Source organism: Salvelinus namaycush, chromosome 12 (assembly GCF_016432855.1).
Source record: "Salvelinus namaycush isolate Seneca chromosome 12, SaNama_1.0, whole genome shotgun sequence".
Lineage (NCBI taxonomy): Eukaryota > Metazoa > Chordata > Actinopteri > Salmoniformes > Salmonidae > Salvelinus > Salvelinus namaycush.
Genome location: NC_052318.1, coordinates 17,101,086 through 17,120,324, shown reverse-complemented (window position 1 = coordinate 17,120,324; position 19,239 = coordinate 17,101,086). Strand labels below are relative to the sequence as shown.

Below are 19,239 nucleotides of genomic sequence, written 5' to 3'. Positions count from 1 at the left end.
GCCTTTCAGGCTATGTCGATATAGGACTCATTTTACTGTGGATATAGATACTTTTGTACCTGTTTCCTCCTTCACAATGTCCTTTGCTGTTGTTCTGGGATTGATTTGCACTTTTCACACCAAAATACATTAATCTCTAGGAGACAAAACATGTCTCCTTCCTGAGCGGTATGTCGGCTGCGTGGTCCCATTGTGTTTATACTTGCATACTATTATTTGTACAGATTAACGTGGTATCTTCAGGTGTCTGGAAATTGCTCCCAAAGATGAACCAGACTTGTGGAGGTCGACAATTTTTTTTCTGAGGTCTTGGCTGATTTCTTTTGATTTTCCCATGATGTCAAGCAAAGAGGCACTGATTTTGAAGGTAGACCTTGAAATACATCCACAGGTACACCTCCAATTGACTCAAATGATGTCAATTAGCCTATCAGAAGCTTCTCAAGCCATGACATCATTTTCTGGAATTTTCCAAGCTGTTTAAAAGCCATAGTCAACTTAGTGTATGTAAACTTCTGACCCACTGGAATTGTGATACAGTGAATTATAAGTGAAATAACATGTCTGTAAACAGTTGTTGGAAAAATTACTTGTGTCATGAACAATGTAGATGTCCTAACTGACTTGCCAAAACTATAGTTTGTTTTAACAAGAAATTTGTGGAGTGGTTGAAAACGAGTTTTAATGACTCCAACCTAAGTGTATATAAACTTCCGACTTCAACTGTATATATACACACACATACGTCAACCACGTACACACATACGTGGTTGAAAAACAAGTTTTAATGACTCCAACCTAAATGTATGTAAACTTCCGACTTCAACTGTACATCAAATCCCATCCTCATTTCTTGTCCTGACAACAACAAATAATAATGAAGTACTCAAGAATCACTTTACTTGGTGGATGCAACTCGGACATACATTACTCAAAAGTGACCTGATCGATATCCCACTGGGCACAAACTGCTTAAATCAACATTGTTTCAATGTAATTTGTCAACATTGTGAAGTGGAATCTATGTGGAAAAAACATACCATTTCTTTCGAGGGTAACATTTCAACCACAGGATTTCAACATAGAGAAACCTTGAATAAAATATGTTGAATTTGTACCTTTGAAACAACAACAGATCTTCAATGTAATATCCACTATAAGAAAAAAACGAATCGGCTGGACAGCACCTCCTACAGTACTAGAGTTGATCAGTCTACAGCTTTTATGTTTTTTATTCTAGATATAATTTTCTTTGGAAAAATGCACCAAAAATGTCTTTAGTATTTTACAAATAGAAAGATGAAAAAGTTATTTATCTACTCTGGACAAGTCCAGTCCTGGAATGTCTTAAAGTGATACTTTGGGATTTTGGCAATGAGGCCCTTATCTACAGTACTTCCCCAGAGTCAGATGAACTCGTGGATATCATGAAGGAAGTTCCTAACTACCTTCAAACTGCCCGCAGAGACATAAAAATGGTATCCACAAGTTCATCTGTCTCTGGGAAAGTACTGTAGATAAAAGGGCCTCATTGCCTAAATAAAGTCTCTCTTTAACAAAATGAAACATAAATATTTAGGCCTACTTCATCCGGTGTGCAGAAAAATGGATTTGCACGACATGCAAGTATGTCATATTTAATGCGATATTGCCTCATTTGCACATTTTAATAAAATATTTCAGAAACATTATATTGTGTGTACATTCAACTGGTAAAAGTTGATTGTAATATGATTAAGTGGGGAAAACTACCCTATGAGGGTGTGGTGCCTGGCCTTAATAGATTCACTGTTGCTATTGAAGTCATTCCAAAGGGTGGTTCAACAGAGCAAACGAAAAGTAACCATACTTTTTCAATCATTTATCATCAATGAGGCTATTTAGGCCTGTATAGCATTTGGGAAGTGATCAAGAGCTATTATTTAAATTCAGCCCAGGATTCAACAAAAAATAGACAATCTTCACAATTACTATAATAATCTGCACAGAATCTCAAATGGCATTTATCACTTGCACCGTGTACTTTAATGTAATCAACTGGAAATCAGGTAATTTGGTTGAGCTATTAGATGAAGCACAATAACACATTAAGTTGTTTTATAAATAAACTATTTTAGCTTTGTTGTGCTTTTAAATGGTTAAAAAGGAAGTGATAACACATTTAGGTGACATAAACTAAAATAAATACATTTGGTTGTGCTTTTAGATGGGAATTCAAACTTTTGGCTGTCTTTTTCAAAATAGTTTGAAAGCTCATTGATCAACATATCTAGCAAATACCCAATTCTCCATGTTGAAATGACGAAGTGTGCCCAGTGGGATGTGATCCAAAGTGCTGTGACAACATGGCAACAGATGTTGTTCATGTGGCATGTTAAGATCAGTGTGTGAATAGAGTCCGAGGGTGGTCCGAGGGTGTGTGTGTTGGGGGAGGGGGGAATAGATGAAATGGGGTTGCTGGGAAACAAAATTCCAGAAACGTTCCCCAAATTCCCAGGTTTTTCAGCAATCCCGATTGGAAGATTCCCGGGAACAGTTGGAGGATTTCCTCCCTGCTTATTCCCTCCTGATTCCAGAAATATTCCAACAGGAATTGATGGAAAACCAGTTAATTTAGGGAAAGAAGTTTACGCCCCTAGTCAGAGGTCAGCTGTGTGGTGAGGTCAGAGGGTCTGGTGGGTGTGGGTGTGGGGGCAGTGGGGGTCGTTGAAGTGGTACGGCTCATGGCGGTGCTGGGGGTGGTTGCAAAGGGAGGGGTGTTCGATGCCCTCTGTAGCCAGCTCCTCTTGCTTGTGAAGGCCTTCCAGCTTGACCAACAGCTCGCCGATGAAGGTCTGGCAGGGAGGGACACACAGTAGCATCATATAGCTAATGTTTTGTATTTTTCCCCTTCACATTAGATACTACATAGACAGAAATAAGAGGGGGAGACTGAAAATGGAGGACTCTGAAGCCTCAACCCCAGTCGCTCTAGGTTTGGTCTCTAGAACACCTGGATTTAAGCCCAGTCCTAGACTAAAAAGCATGTTCATTGGGACATTTCGGCTTAATCCGTGTCCAGGAATCCAGCACTTAGTGTTCTTCAATCTTTTGTGATATTGATTTGAAACCAACATGTGTGTGTATGTGTGTCTCAGTGGAGGCTGGTGGGAGGAGTTATAGGAGGATAGGCTCATTGTAATGGCATAAAGGAACAGAGTCAATCATGTGGTTTCCATATGTGTGATGTGTTTAATAGCATTCCCTCAATTCCATTCCAGGCATTACAATGAGCCCGTCCTCCTATAGCTCCTCCCACTAGCCTCCTCGTTCGTGTCTGTGTGTCTGTGTGTCTGTGTGTCTGTGTGTCTGTGTGTCTGTGTGTCTGTGTCTCTGTGTCTCTGTGTCTCTGTGTCTCTGTGTCTCTGTGTCTCTGTGTCTCTGTGTCTGTGTGTCTGTGTGTCTGTGTGTCTGTGTGTCTGTGTGTCTGTGTGTCTGTGTCTGTGTGTCTGTCTAAGCAAGCCACTGTGGGCCCTGTCCTTTGTCAAAAGAGGTCCTGCAGCAGGGAACAGAGGGAAAGAGAAGAGAAAGGAGAGGGAGGAGAGAAGAGCGAGAGAAGGCCAGGACAGACGGCCATTGTAGGGCATGTGGCGTGACAATGGAAGGTGTCAGACACCGCTGCCTCCTATTGGAGGCCAATACAGTGTGTGTGTGTGTGTGTGTACAGCGACTAAATAAAAATGTATGACTTAATATGCATCATTATAAATTATGGTAAAACATACCTCAGTGTTGTTGCTGCATGTCTGAAGGATCTCCTGATGATGAACAGAGTTTAGAGAAGAGAAATCATTGTATCAAAATTCCAGTAGTTAAATTCTCTGGCAAAGTCAGGTTGGTCTGAGTACATGATCAGAACAACTTTGGGTGGGCGAGGCCTACCTGTAACTTTTTCACTCGCTCCCCATTGCTAGGCAGATCTATCAGGTCATCAATGTTTACCTCGTCTGGCACGTCTTCCTCCTGAAAAACACAAACACATTAAAAACACACACGTATACTGTATATTATTAGAGTGGAAAAGCTTGTGCAAATCTCAATACATGACTTATGCAAAAGTTTGAGTTATGTCTGTACATATTAAGTTGAGCTTTGAGTCCTAATACATGTCATTTCCAAATGGAACAGTTGACAGGATTCATTCAGAGGGCTTATGGTTGGATAATAACAACACTGGCCATGTATTCAACTGGATCAGTTGCCTGGCAAGTCAGAACCGAGCTCCAGACCAGTAGAAGATCAGCCTCCTCCTCTCTCTGTCGTCTGAAGAATCACACTGCCTGCCTGGCACACATTCAACTTCTGGTGGGTTGGATTTTGAAGACAGTTCCTAAAATGATCGGACTGGTTCCCCTGTCGCTGGTGACGGTTATTGATCTTCTGATCAAATGCTCAGCTGAGATCCGGCACAGGTGGCACAGGCCACCATGGTGCATTTGTCGCCCTATAGGGTTGAGTCTCCTGCTTTACACTGGTACTGTACTACAGTATATCAATGCAGTATTGTTACAAAGGTGTATCCAAAATGGCACTCTTTTCCCTACATAGTGCACTACTTTTGACCATAGGGCTCTGGTCAAAAGTAGTGCACTACATACAGACTAGGGTGTCATTTCAGATGCAGACAAGAATTGGAAGTAGTATGTGTTCCCAAAGATCCCAGGAGAGCAGAACATCTAGCTAGTGATGTCACATGGACAGCTGCAGTATGTTTACCCCCCTCAGGGAGTATTAACCCCATCACCCATTAGCCCCACCCTTGGCCCTGGAGTACTCTCCCTTCTCTGCACATCTTCCTTCCTGTTTCTCATCCTTCATTCTTGTTCCATTCCCTTTTTCCAAGTGGCCATGTAAGGCAGTGAGTTAGCATTCCCCAGCCACCATGTCTCTGTCAGGAGGTTGCTGCAGTGGCTAAAGACTTAGGCTACATCCGGAATGGCACGTTATTCCCTAGTGCACTACCCATAGAGCCCTGGTCAAAAGTAGTGCACTATATAGGGAATAGGGTGTCATTTCGGATGGAGCCTAAGTCCACAGTGTACCTCACACCTTCTCCAGTCCTTTAACGGACACTGTGCACTCTCATAACATCCATATTGTATACACCTTTTATATAAATCTCATCGCACACTGTCTGTTTAGTCCTGTTAAGGAGGACTACGCAGAAGAGTTGGTTTAGAAATCCCTCTGTAATTTCGACAGAGTGCAAGTTATTGTGTTGATATACACTACAGTATTTATTCTACATTGTTTGTGTCTCACAGGTGTTCATCTGTAATGTTAAGATCCATGTATCATGTACAGTGTCTTAACAGGCCTTTTCTACATGAATATCCAACTCAAAGGTTAAGCCTCTTTTTTTCTTTTTTTTACATAAAGTTAAGCCTTTCCCCAATTCTATTGATTCAGGCAAAGGTTAAAGAGCAAAGTTCTCATTCTTAAAGGAAGGGAAACTTTCAGATAGTATTGCCTGATTAAAAAGTTAAGAACTTGCCATATACCTAAAATCTCTTTACTATCTGAAGCCTATTGCCTGAGCACATGCACAACACTTTAGCCTTGTTTACACTTTGCGCTAACATGCGAGTTTCATGATCTGATCGATATGATCCAATCAGTATCTGATCAAGGTATGTCACGTCTACACATTGTATTAAAAAAGTCTCTTTTACCCATCCACATTGTGTCCAGATTAACTAGTGTCTCCCTGTATGCAATTTATTTAACAGATATTCCTTCAAAATAATATGAATTTATTTATTTTAGGACAATTACTGATGCCATAATTTAATGGTGCTACCTGGGGCCGTTATGAGTATGATTAAATGGTTTGACCATCCAGATCTGTTTGATATCCAGACAATGTGTGCCTGACTACCTCCGGATGTGTTCAGGAAGATCTAATAATACTAATAATTAATTATTAAAAACGTTTATAGCACATTTCATTAGACATAATCTCAAAGCACTTGTTAAGCAAAATAAAAATTAATTTAAAGATAAATTGAGCCTACAACAATAGATAGATCAGCTAGATCAAGTATGTTTGAGTGCTTCTTGAGTGTATTCTTCAGTGTATTTTAATTGTCTAGACCGGTTTAATAAAAATGTGGGCACAATCGGAATACGGAAAAGTACAGGACACAGGTATAAACGGGGCTTTTGTGTGGCCCTCGTTATGGTCCAAGAGGATACGACGGCACTTACCTTGCCCAAGTACAGCTCGTTCAAACAGTCATCTATCCATTTCTCCACGTCTAGTCGTCTCTGCAGCTCTTTTCTGTTGTATTTCACAGTAACTCGAGCTTGTCTCTTCTGAAGGTTGCCTCCGTGTTCCGGAGACGTTCCCAAATCTGACGAGTGGACTTCATCTGTGTGCGTCCTTCCGACCCTGTTGGCAGCCATGTCTGGTCTGACTGGTTCACAAGCTAAATGGAGTCCGACTCACTATGTCAATCCCAGCTCGCTCAGAGCGCCCTCCGTTGTCACGTGTTGCTGACTAAACTCGGAGGGTGACTTCCAGAGATCGACTTCCCACCCAACACATGACAATATGTGATTGTCTGTAAACAATCCAATGAGGTGCAGACGTTTGTATGCGATGGGACAAGACTAACAACCAATTGGATATCACGAAATTGGGGAGAAAAGGGGGTAAAAAGTACCCCAAAAATTATTTGTTAAATGAACGTTGGTATGATGTATTAATTGGGTCGGGGCCTTCTTTCAGGAAGCAGAGCAACTTGAGCACATGGTAAGAGCATGGTGTGAGCTTAGGGTGAGATATGTCATTATTTTGCATGTTTAAATATATAACTTTTTATATATACTACATGACCAAAAGTATGTTGGATGCCTGCTCATTGAACATCTCATTCCAAAATCATGGGCATTAATATGGAGTTGGTCCCCCCTTTTGCTGCTATCACAGCCCCCACTCTTCTGGGAAGGCTTTCCACTTATGGAACGCCGTTTGGGTCTTTGCGTGTCAAAAAGATACACGTCAAATAACACTATTTGACACGTCAAATAAGCTTCTTTACCAATCAGGACCTGAATATGACTCCACGTCACACAATAATTTAACACGTTCATTAATTTTGTACGTAGTTATTACACATTGATTACACTCTGACTCGTATTTCATATGTCACAACGATTCACCGATACGTATGCTAGTGGAGGAATTCGATGGTCGTGGTGTCCTCAAACCCAAGGGGTGGCACCATCGTTGCCCCAGTAGCAAACTCCAACACCATCGCCACTGTTAGAGGACATTCTCCGTCTGAGTACACAGTAAAACATTTAAAATACATATTTAAATCACAAAATGGAATAATATGCAGTTACTGATAAACTTGAACATTTACTATTTTACCTTGCACCTCAGCCAGCCAGTTGAACCAGTTAATGGTTCAGTTAAAAAAAATTGGAAAATCAGTTCTTTAAAATCCATTTTCAAATGTTCCGAGCTAGCCCTTCTGATGTCGTTTGACCCCAAATGGACTACGACAGTGTCAGCTCCCGGCATCTGTGGTAGAACACTCGGAAGCAGCCTTGTTATGTCCTGAACTCTTACTCCTGGGTAGCACAGGGTTTTTGCCTTGGGGACCGAGATGTTTCTCACCATAGAGCTGCCTATAATGACAGCTGGTGATGTTGAATGGGCCGGTCTCTCAGGCAACCTCACGGTCTGGTGAGGCTGGGAGCTCCGAGGATCTGAACCCGAGGTAGAAGCCACTGGAGAGGGAGACAGAGCCAAGGACAAAGACGCAGGTACCTCCGGATCTGATCTTGATTGGGAAGCCACAAAGGACGAAGGCGCCGGAACCTCTGGATCCAGGGCGGCAAAGCTGTTTCTGGTCTGTGTCAGTTCCGGGCTCAACATCTCCATGGAGACCAGTGTTACCAGAGGACGACTGCTTTGACTTCCACGGCAGGTGACGTACCTCCATGGCTGGTTGGTTGGGTCGAGATCAGCTCTGTTCTCCAGGGAAGTGGGAGACCCTGTCGGGGTAGGAACCCTGCCTAGCACTGGCCAGTCGGCTGTGGAGAGCCGACACGGCGGTTCAACTTCCACCAGACCAGAGCGGCATCCGGCTACTGGAGTGGAAGAAAAAGGAAAAGTAGGTGGGCGTGGGTTCCCCAGTAGCTTATGTAGGTTTTCTTCTTGCTTGCTAAGAGTAGCTACTTCGCTCCTGTAGTCCTCCGCCTAGCAAGCAGTTGCTACATTGAAAGTCAACGTGGTCCACATTGTCCCAGAACAAAGCAAAGTAAACACAGCTCCTGCAACGCTGGAAACATTCAATAGCGGCCTCCATTTGAGACTAGGCTAGCTGGGCTTTCGCATCTCTTCCCCTATACGGAATCTGGCAGGATCCCAGGACAGATAGCAGCGCTCACAGCAATTTAGCCCAACAGAACCGCAGGATTCAAAATAAAATAAAAAGTATATTAAAACACTCAGCTTTTAAACCGAGGTCTTTAGTTCAGGTTTCAGCTTCGGCGTTCAACAGCTTTCAACAACAAACATACGTCGCGCTCTGATTCATCACTCCAGAGAGAGCGTTTCCACTGCTCCAGAGTCCAATGGCGGCGAGCTTTACACCACTGTGTGTGGCTGCTTGGCCATGGAAACCATTTCATAAAGCTCCCGAACAGTTCTTGTGCTGATGTTGCCTCCAGAGGCAGTTTGGAACACGATTTTTACGCGCTTCAGCACTGGGTGGTCCCGTTCTGTGAGCTTGTATGGCCTACCCCTTCGCGACTGAGCTGTTGTTGCTCCTAGATGTTTCCACTTCACAATAACAGCACTTACAGTTGACCGGGGCAGCTCTAGCAAGGCAGAAATTTAACGAACTGACTTGTTGGAAAGGTGGCATCCTATGATGGTGCCACGTTGAAAGTCACTGAGCTCTTCAGTAAGGCAATTATACTGCCAATGTTTTTTCATGGAGATTGCATGGCTGTGTGTTTGATTTTATACACTTGTCAGCAACGGGTGTGACTGAAATAGCCAAATCCACTAATTTGAAGGGGTGTCCACATACTTTGTATATATAGTGTATACAAAAAAAATGATATATTTTTGTTGCCTCAGGGCAACGTTGTGCAGTTAGGTTACTTTACAGGGCAATATCATGCTAAATGGAAGACATGTAAAATGATGGCCATGATCAATGTTTTTGCTAACATATCCACTAACATTCTCAGGCAAATGGACACAGGGACATTCTATGGTTGAAAGTAGCCTAATGTGGCAGTTAGGATCATACCCTCTGATAGTGAGGACAGCAAGGAAGAATGGGGCCACAGATTCAGGTTTGAGAGGCGGTGAAATACTAGTTCATGCCCAATTTGTATTTTCTTATGAAAATAGTGCTCGTTTCTACTATATTGTCTTACGTAAACCCCTATGAAAACAACCATTTTAACTGAATAACATTTAATCCTATATCATATGGCTTCAGGCACCATCATATAAGCTTCAGGCACCAACTCATAAGCCCGCAACACAGTAGTTTTAACTGTTTCGTAGTGTAAACTGTCTTTCAGGGAGAGAGCAGCTACTACTTCCTGGGCTTTCCCAGACAATTTACATTGTAACAGGAGCGTCCAAACCTCGAGTGGCCAATGTAGCGCAGCGGCCACACGCTCAAACGCAGAGAAATAGGAATCAACTTCCGACTCTCGGAATGGAGGGACTAAAGCTATATTTTTACTCACATCGAAGTGGGCTTGATGATGAGCAGCTTGTGGAGTCGCACTGGAGCCAGCATCTAGCTCCAGTTGTCGGATCCTCACCTCCTTGTCGGCTTCTATTTTCCTAATTTCAAGATCAAAATGCATCTGTCTCTCTTTATCTTTTTGCTCCATTTCTAACCGGGCCAGCCTCACCTTTAGCCTAGCGGTCCCGTCTGAACGACCTGAAGCAGAAGATAAAGGATCGAATCGAGGCAATGCAAAGGGGGTACGAGCAACCCCTTCCTTCACCCTGTCCTCCGACTTGGCATCGGAAGGTCTACCCGTCTCCTCTCCTTGCAATGAGAGAATTCTTTCTCTTACTAATCCCTCCCTGACTAGCACCAAAAGCTCAGCCTTTAGGACTTTCTCAGGGATAACAAATCCATAATGGTCAGCTATAGCTATAAGGTCTACTTTCCGAAACCTCAACAAACAATCAATAGAGGGCGCTTCAAAAAACTTGGAGATGGCTGAGGCAGCCATCTTGTACACAGCAATATACTGAACACACAAACTAAACAAGTCATCCAAACTCACAACCTACCATCACACCTCAATCACTAACCACAGAGAGCTCAGTGCAGCAGGGTCCGGTGGGTTTAATGGAATCCCGGATGAGCCCCCATTATGTTACGCACGCCTCTAAAAAGAGGGAACGCAACTCCCTGCTGCAACTCAACTCTCCGTGAAGCGAGAGAGGTATGGACTGTAGGTGCGAGTAAGGATGACAAAAGTCAGAATTTACCGTTTACTAGGATTTATTTCCTTAAACGGTAATATGGGGAAAAGGGGCTGGACGGAACCAAAGGAAAGAAAGTAAATATCAAAGCTCCCCCTCTCCTATCTAACCTGCCTACCCACTTAACTTACCTAACTTAACACCACCTGGTGCCCTAACCAAAATACAGGGGGTGGTCCGCCCAGGTCTTACCTAGTGTGCCTAGACATTGAATATACTACGGGTATATGTCTGCCCTCGGGCCTCTTGCCTAAGCACTCCCTAAGTGCCTTCCCCTTCCCCCCTGGGAACAAATGAAACAGAATAATTATTAACAATTTCACAAACACTTTACAACAAAACTGAGTAAACTAACTCAGGCCACTAAAGAACTTTTGACAAAGCAACAAACACAGAACATATCAAAGCTGCTACCAACAACAACTAACACATTACATACCACACTTTCTGTTAAACAACCAACACTATATCACAATCTAATTCTCCAGCAAAAAAAATCTCTCTCTCTAATCTTTCTCATGATCTCCTTCTTCTGAACAGAACACTGGCTTTTATATCTTCTGGTGGCAATGGTGATTAGAGTCAGCTGCTTCTTGACGAGGGGGCGGGGTCAGCTCCAATCATCAATTAGCCTGGGGTCGACCAATCAGCTGCTTGGGGAGTTACAGGAATTTCTCCTGAAACACACACACTCAAATACAACACAGATACTGGGGAACGTAACACCAACGTACTGTATGTTGATAATCGATAGGCTAGAAAAGCTGATGATTTTATAGTCTTTATTCAACACATTACAAACACAACATTTTTTTGAGAGCAAATGCCAGACTAAACACAAACTTTGGCATGAACATAAAATTACACTGGCTGTTCTTCAGAAACAGCAATACTTATGTCATGATCTGTGTATCAAAGTTACATGTTCATTGATTTCAGGTCATAAATCAATTTTGTGTTTCTTCCTGGAGTATTCATGGGCTATTTAGAATACACAGCAACACACAAAGATGCAGAACATCCATTACAGGTTGTTCATTTAGGATCACATAAATATATCTCTGGATTTGTGGCAAAAAAGGTGAAGATTTGACAAACATTTTACACATAATAAATAAATAACAAATAAAATGATGGTATACCGACTGATGTATGTACTACTGTATGTTAGAAGAAATCACAGTACATTTTTCAATGAAAAAAATATATGTTTTATCTTTTGGAATTGCTCAAATTTGAGTTCTGGTGAAATGTGCAAACAAACAAAAACACAGTGAAGTCAATCCAGAAAATATATCCTCTCCTTGAAGGTCATTGATAAGTCTTTATTGTGCGCTGGTCTTCCAAAAACATACAGGTCAGAGAATTAGGTCTTCCTGTATTTGGTTTAAATGGTTCTTCGAGTCATTTGGTGAATATGACTATGTTGAAGCAAGGGCAATGATAGATCAGTGTCAGTGTCAGTGTCCAACGCAAGTGGTCATGTGGTATTGGTAGTCGTCTCTTTGGGTTATTTGACGTTGAAGACCTTTCTCTGAGGAGATTTCCTAAAGTTCCTGAACTTCATGAGGTCACTTACTGTTGTTCTTCATGATGAGGTTGTTTTCCAACATCTTTTTTTCTTTGTTTGTTTAAATTTGCAACGTAAAAATTATGACAGGAATCCAACCATTCATAGCATTTGTCCTTTTCTTCATTCACTTATCATTTCATAAAAAAGAGAAAAAAGAAGTGCTAACGATCCCCTGTTCTTCCTCCCCATTTCTGTCCCGCCCTCCCTTCTCAGGTGCGTGGCTGTCCTGTATCCTCTTTCTGTCCTTCTTGAGTCCAGACCAGTGGCTCATCTTAGCCCAGCCCCACTCTCCCCCCTCCAGAGGTAGTCCTGTACAGGGGAGAGAGAATGGTGCTCCCCCCCAAGTCCCCGGCCTGTCCTGTCGTCTGGGGGGCTCAGCGATACAAGCGATGCCAAGCTGAGGCGCGGGTCGCTATTGCTGATCTTGAACAGGCCACTGGGCCCCAGGAAAGCCTCTCTCTCGCTGGGGAAATGGTTGATCACCGTCTCCAGGTCGTTAAACACCGCTGTGTCGCTCAGTTGCTTCCTACTACGCAGCCGGTGCCGCCGCAGCACCACGATGCCCGCCGCTAGGCCAAGGGCAAATAACGCCAGGATGCAAGAGGCGGTGAGGGTGGCGGAGGAAGGCTTATTTGTCAGTCGGGATGCAGGCTGGAAGCTGAGCTGCAGCGTGAACTCACAGCTAGGTCCCATGAAACCTGTCGGACACTGACACACAGGACCCGTGAAGTGGGTGAAGCAGGTGCCGCCATTCTGGCAGGGCTGGGCGCTGGCACCGCGGCCACAGGCGTCCGAACGCACACTGCAGTTCTTGCCGGCGTAGCCCAATGTGCACGAGCATGTGTAGTCGTCCACGCTGTCCTGGCAGGTGCCAGCATTCTGGCAGGGTACTGAGGCACAGTCGTCGATGTTGATCTGGCAGTTGGCACCGGTAAACCCGGAGCGGCAGCGGCATAGCACGCTCTGACCCAGGTCTAGACACTCACCACCTATAAGACAACATATGACATGGCTCCACTTAGTACAGTGCAGCCTACCACATTCTGAAGTAGTACAAGATGGGGTACATGGGATATCGCGCTGTTGCCACTTCTTAAATCTTCATGACTTCTGTCTTTATCAAAATAACATAATTCTGTCAACAGATTGGGATGCGATGACTAACGAGGAACTTTTGTTCCCATGTCACTAATAATTTGGACAAATCACAATTTCGCAGGTGCTCGCATCTTTCAAATTTCAGAAGGGGAGGGAACATTTGGCCCATAGACTTTCCCCGAACATGTAGAGAGCGAGTGGAGCTTACGCTCCTCGCTCTAGTAACACATCTCCCCCCAGAACTTAATCAACCATCTGATGCAATTACACAAGATTTTAGTTCTGTGTTTCCGAGAATAACATTTTATTGACTTTCTCTAGGAAGATGTGCTTAGGTTGTGTGCATTTATATACTTTGAAAACATTCATTGTTCAACCAGCCAAGTCCAGTACTTCATTAGCAAGTACTACCAGCAGGTGCATACTTGAACCAATAGAGGTCATCAGAACCAAGACAAGCTCCTCTCCATCCACTTTCACCTGCTTCCACATTTTTTTGGAGCAGGTGAACTGTTTTAAGTTCCTGAGCCTAATCATCTCGTCCGATCTGACATGGTCAGCCAACACAAATGCCTCTATTTCCTGAGGCGCCTGAGGAAGTTTGGCATGAGCACACGCACTCTAGTCAACTTCTACAGAGTCACGGTAGAGAGCATCCTGGCTGGATCCATCACCGTGTGGTATGGTAAAACCAACACACAAGACCACAAAAGGCTTCAGAGGGTAGTGTTCAATGCAGAGAGACTCATTGGCACTACCCTCCCCTCCATCGAGGCCATCTATGCTGACAGATTCCGCACTAGAGCCCAAAAGACAGTATGGTACCCCAGCCACCCAGCCAGTGCACTGTTCTCCCAGCTACCATCTATTCTAGGCGGAGATAGGAGCATCAAGACCTCCACTACCAGGTTCAAGAATAGATTTTATCCCGGTGCAATCCGCCTGTTAAAACAAGGAACCTGCCTGCTGTTTTTATCCTACTTTTGGCACTTGAGCACATATGACTGGACTGTTTATGATCTTACCACGTTTAAAAAATGTGTGACGTTTTGTTTTATGTAAACAAAGTCAGATCCGCTGCGTTGATAGGCAGGTCTGTCTCACCGTCTGTGTTCTGCTGTAGAATTGAATAGAGCGCAATCACCGCTGCTTTGTATCCTTTGTTAGTGGTCAAGAGAGCATTGTCGAAATCAAAACCCAACCCTCAAGTGAGTCATGACGAACTCACTTACAAAACTCTGTTTTAGACAAGACTGACTTTATGAACAAAATTATACTATTTACACTTTGTAGTCAATTTAGACACTGGAATAAATGTTTCTGAATAACATCGATGCCACAGGCTTTTTTTCAGATAAGTTGTTTATTGCCTTCAGTTGCACTTTAATACTTGCAAATGTAAAAAAAATAAAAAAATACTTGAACTTGATACACTACAGTCAGACTCACCATTCAGACATGGGCTGTTGCTGCAGCGGTCCAGTTTCTTCTCGCAGTTGGAGCCGGTGTATGTGGGAGGGCAACGGCAGGTATAGCCCCCCGTTAGCGTCTCAATGCAGGTACCCCCGTTGAAGCAAGGCCCGTCGGCACACGTCATGGCAATGATCTCACAGTTCTTCCCATAGAAGCCCTGGGGGCAGGTGCACGAGTAGTCGTTTTCCAGGTCCTAAAGAGAGAGAGTATTGTCATTAGAGTATTTTCGAGTACTGTCGAGAGTATTGTTGTTAGAGAGACACCTAGACTGGGCGTTTGGCTTTTTACAATCCATAGATGATCCATGATTACTGATCATGTTTCTGACATTGTCTTATTTTAACATATTTATTACTAGAATGTGTTTGTTACACTGTGTTTGTGTCAAGGATACATTTCCATTTTACCCTCAAATGGACAATTAAGTTAAGTAAAAACATTAAACATGGCATTCCAAGTTAATTAAAATAAAAGTTTGTTTAACACACAATTAAACATTCAATTAAACTAGCCAATATTGAACAACCCCTATTTCCTGCAAGCAGAAATATTACTCACATTGCAGCTGCCTCCGTTCTTGCAGGGGTTGCTGTCACACTCGTTGGTCTCCAGCTCACAGTTGGTGCCGCTGTAGCCCGAGCGGCAGGTACAGGTGTAGCTGCCCTGGCCTGTGTTGGTGCAGGTGGCATCGTTGGCACATGGCCGGTGGTTGGTGCAGTAGTTGAGGTCCTGGTCACAGAAGAGGCCGCCCCAACCCTCCTTGCAGTCACACTGCCATGGCTGGCCGCAGGTGCCATGGAGGCAGCCTGGGTAACGCACACACTCATTGCATGAGGGCCCCTGCCAGCCCATCCTGCACTTGCAGTCCCCAGGGGCCTCGCAGTAGCCGTGCCTCTCGCTGCAGTCCGCCGAGCAGATGGCTGGAGGGAGGAGGGGAGAGATGGGAGGGTGATTACAATGAATGGGCAGATTGGGCACCCCCCCCTGCGCTTTACATCACAGAACATACACAACCCTGTCTGCCCCCCCCCCCCCCCCCCCCCCCCCCCCCCCAGCCCCGTCTCAGACTTCAACTGTTTAAGTATTAAACCAAGCAGCTGGTGAGCACACAACCGCAGGAACAGAAGCCAGTTCTTTATTTTCTCCCTCTGCCTCACGCACACCCGCAACACACAGACACACAGCATCTCCAACATGTGTCCCTGGCAGTCACGGTTCTTTCTCCCTTTGTTAAAGGGGAACAAAAGGCAGATTGAACTCCACAAGCATTCGAACTCCACAAGCAGTCAGCAGTTAAAACAATAACAAAGCCACTCCCTGCCACTGTTTCACCAAAATGGAGCACTCTCAAATCCATAGACAGAGCTATAAATGCAAGGACTGACCATCCATGGTATTAAAATTATAGGTTACATTTTTTTAGGCTATACAGTGTTTGTTTACATTTACTTTGTTTGCAAACATTGGAGTAAAACAAAGGTGATATTTTGGTTTCTGATGGGACACAATAGTTGATCTAAGCTCATGGGGCATTTATAAGTTATATTCTTCAAGAATCAATGGGTACAAAATGGATGTAGTTACTGCAGATTGCCCCTTTAAGACTCCTGCAATTATGCCTGTCTAAAATAATAGAATGGCTGGTTAAAGGATTAAAGTGAAATTCTTTAGGGAGACGTAATCTTAATTTAGAAATAACTTGACACAAACATTTTCATAAAACAAGGGTGAATTAATGTGTTGCACATGCTTCATTGTTGGTGTGATTGTGTAGGCCTGTATGTAATAATTATTGTGATTAGGCCTGTATGTAATAATTATTGTGATTAGGTCTGTATGTAATAATTATTGTCACCAATCATTCAGGTCTAAATGCTGCCCTTGTGATACCTTTAAAAAGTATTAATTGTGTTTTCACCAAGGAGAATGCCAATTATAACATCAGCCTCATTGATCAATTAATAATTGCGTGCACTGTGCAGTCTATCCACAATAGGCCTATACAGTGCAGTCCGTCCAAACTGGTTGACAACATCTGAGTCTGGACAGTAACGTAGCCTAAAGTCATTGACGTTAACTCGATTGTACTTACGATCAGAACAGTAGTTGCCCTTCCAGCCCTCCAGACAGTGTTTGTTCCCCTCCTCGTCACAGGTGTAGTGGCCCAAAGTGTCGTCGCGGGGTCTGCAGTACTCCGCGCAGCTATCGCCAAAGTAGTACTCGTCACAGAATACGTGGTAGGAGTAGCGCAGCTCGCTCTGCTCTCCGAAGTGGACGTCTTGAGACCAGTCCTCGCCGATGGCCAGTCTTCTTCTGGTTGCCAAGCGGCTGACAAGGTTGTTTTGGTTGTCTGAAATATACAATAACATGTGTATTTTAGTAGCCTATTGACATACTGAATGTTTGAACTTAGGTAGGCTGTTAAGAAAGGCTATAATATGTATACTGCAACAACACCTTACCTGTGTATTCTGTAGGGGTTTCTGCGTTCCATGCTTCAATTATCAGCGAAAATGTTCCCTGGAATAGAGGTAAATCCTGGGTTAAAGTTTACGCAATAATGATATACAGTAACATAATTTATATTTCCATGTCTAACATTTATGTATAAACGGTTATTTACCGGCCACTTGAAATGGAACGGTATTCTAATTGGAGCGCTGCTGGAAATCGAGGTCTGATCTGCGCGGATGACGTTGGTGTGTCCCGTTCCAAACGTGCATGGTGGCTCCGCATGGATAACGTCCTCCGAGTGTTTTAGACAAATTCGGAAAAATATGTGGCAGTCTCTATGCCTTCTGCATATGCGGTGGGCAGTGTTGAACGAATGGACTTTCAGCTCGAACACACCAGAGGACGATACCTACCAAGAGAAGAACGAAATCATATTTAAGCTTTGTGTAAAGCAAGGCAATATTGAATGGTTCCTTATTGTTACGTTTCGTACTTACCACTTGCATTACAACCAAAGCCAAGACACATCTAAAAGGTAGTGAGGCCATTTATGGCAGTTGTTTGGTTGGTAGCTATACAACAATCCGCAGGTGTATGCATTCGTTGTGTCCAATAGAAGTGACACGCGCTTATTCCCAAAAAATCAAATAGCTAAAGCTGTAGAAACATATCCTTGCAGTCACACCATAAAATAAGTGTGAAAAGGCATTAAAAAGTCCTCACTCGTTCCTTTTCCCTGGTCTTCACTTGTTTTGGTTCTGGTGCTTAATGAGATTGATTGGGTTTTATACCCCTGATGCGCCCCCTTCACGCGTTAGGAGGCGGGACAGGGAAAGACCCAAGGGACAACCAGTAGATGTGGGATGCGTGTGGATTTGGTGCTAATTAAATTTGTCAGCAACATTTTTAAAATAGTATGAAACCTGCATCTAAAACGGCATGTTTAAACCTACATATTTAATTATTCAACTCCTATCAGACATAAAAAATAAATACAAAATTGGAAACATGTAAAGAGAAAGTTGTTAATTTAAGAACTTTAGCCTACCGGTATTAAATAAATTGTTTATTAATTGATAGACAGTATCACCTGACGGACTAGGCTACATTTGTGGTTATAGGTGGTTATAACCTATTATTTGATACAGCCTATATACTTAGGCTTATAATTTATATTCCAAATAAATTGTTTTCACAAAACGTTGGCATAATAATTAATTGCCCTTATTGTTTTTTTGGTAGGCTAAATATCGATCTGAAGGCAGTAGGGAAGAATTGCATGGTCTGTCCTTTCTTCAGTCCAAAAATAATTGCTCAGACGCGTGCTAGCCGACAAAAGCAGACAGGTTACGGATAAGACCTTTCATTGTGCGCCTCGGGGATATTCGGGGGTCTATTGTTAAGTGGTTGAATTGGAGTTTTGGATATCATGGCAGTTGCCTTTGTGTGAACTCCATGCGAACAGCTGTATGGTAATCAATGGCACATGGTCTACGGTGCGGTGTCCCCACACACTATTGTTTCCTCGAACCATCCTTCCCAACTGCGCACTACTTTCTTAATGCATATTGATTTAGGGGGCACCAACAGTGGTATTTCCAGCATCTGTCGTGCATGGGCCTTTTGCCAGTATAGCCTATAGGCCTACATCATTATTTCATAAACTGTATTAGGGGGGTGAATGAATCAAATGCATACCACAGGCTATCAATAATGATCATCTGCCCAATAGCGTCTATTAACATTGGACATTTGCAAAATATTGAGTGGCAGTAGCCTGCCACTGGGCAAAAACAGTAAACCTAAAACCTAAATCCAATGACAGGGTGACATTTTTGGTTGATTTCACGTTGTTTGACAACTCAACCAAATAAAAAAAACAGACGTCTGTGCCCAGTGGGCTAGTTAAGCTATACGTTACTTTAGACCATGCACTTCAATAACCTTAATATTCAAACAGTTACTATGGGATGTTGTACTATATAGTCCATGTAACTGTTAGCCTACTATATAATCTCCTACCAATAATATGGGTAGCCGAGTGCGTTTTATACAGAGAATAGATTCATTATTTGTTCTTATAAATTGCGCAGAGATGTTGAAGTAACCAGTTTATTGA

The 19,239-nt window shown here is 43.2% G+C and overlaps 2 protein-coding genes across 2 annotated transcripts; both read right to left on the bottom strand.

Moving 5' to 3' along the window:
- Positions 1-864: 864 nt before the first annotated feature.
- On the bottom strand, positions 865-6,444 carry LOC120056474 (protein phosphatase 1 regulatory subunit 14A-like). The gene is made up of 4 exons (XM_039004647.1): positions 6,247-6,444; positions 3,922-4,002; positions 3,765-3,797; positions 865-2,834 (listed from the first exon to the last, which is right to left on the bottom strand). Exons 1-4 carry the CDS (start codon positions 6,442-6,444, stop codon positions 2,664-2,666), a joined length of 483 nt encoding a protein of 160 aa, XP_038860575.1. The 3' UTR covers positions 865-2,663.
- Positions 6,445-12,362: 5,918 nt separating this feature from the next.
- On the bottom strand, positions 12,363-17,668 carry dlb (deltaB). Its single transcript, XM_039004990.1, has 7 exons — positions 17,618-17,668; positions 17,290-17,529; positions 17,129-17,186; positions 16,759-17,016; positions 15,225-15,586; positions 14,643-14,859; positions 12,363-13,084 (listed from the first exon to the last, which is right to left on the bottom strand). The coding sequence occupies exons 1-7, from the start codon at positions 17,666-17,668 to the stop codon at positions 12,363-12,365; spliced, it is 1,908 nt and encodes a 635-aa protein (XP_038860918.1).
- Between the last annotated feature and the right edge of the window lie 1,571 nt (positions 17,669-19,239).

Coding starts and splice junctions, on each gene's coding strand:
- LOC120056474 (XM_039004647.1), bottom strand. CDS start 6,444: ATGGCTGCCAACAGGGTCGGAAGGACGCACACAGATGAAGTCCACTCG. Junction 3,798..3,921: donor AGCGAGTGAAAAAGTTACAG/GTAGGCCTCGCC, acceptor GTTCATCATCAG/GAGATCCTTCAGACATGCAG. Junction 2,835..3,764: donor CATGCAGCAACAACACTGAG/GTATGTTTTACC, acceptor CCTCCCTGCCAG/ACCTTCATCGGCGAGCTGTT.
- dlb (XM_039004990.1), bottom strand. CDS start 17,668: ATGGCCTCACTACCTTTTAGATGTGTCTTGGCTTTGGTTGTAATGCAA. Junction 17,530..17,617: donor CTTTGGTTGTAATGCAAGTG/GTAAGTACGAAA, acceptor TTCTCTTGGTAG/GTATCGTCCTCTGGTGTGTT. Junction 13,085..14,642: donor CAACAGCCCATGTCTGAATG/GTGAGTCTGACT, acceptor GTTGTCTTATAG/GTGGTGAGTGTCTAGACCTG.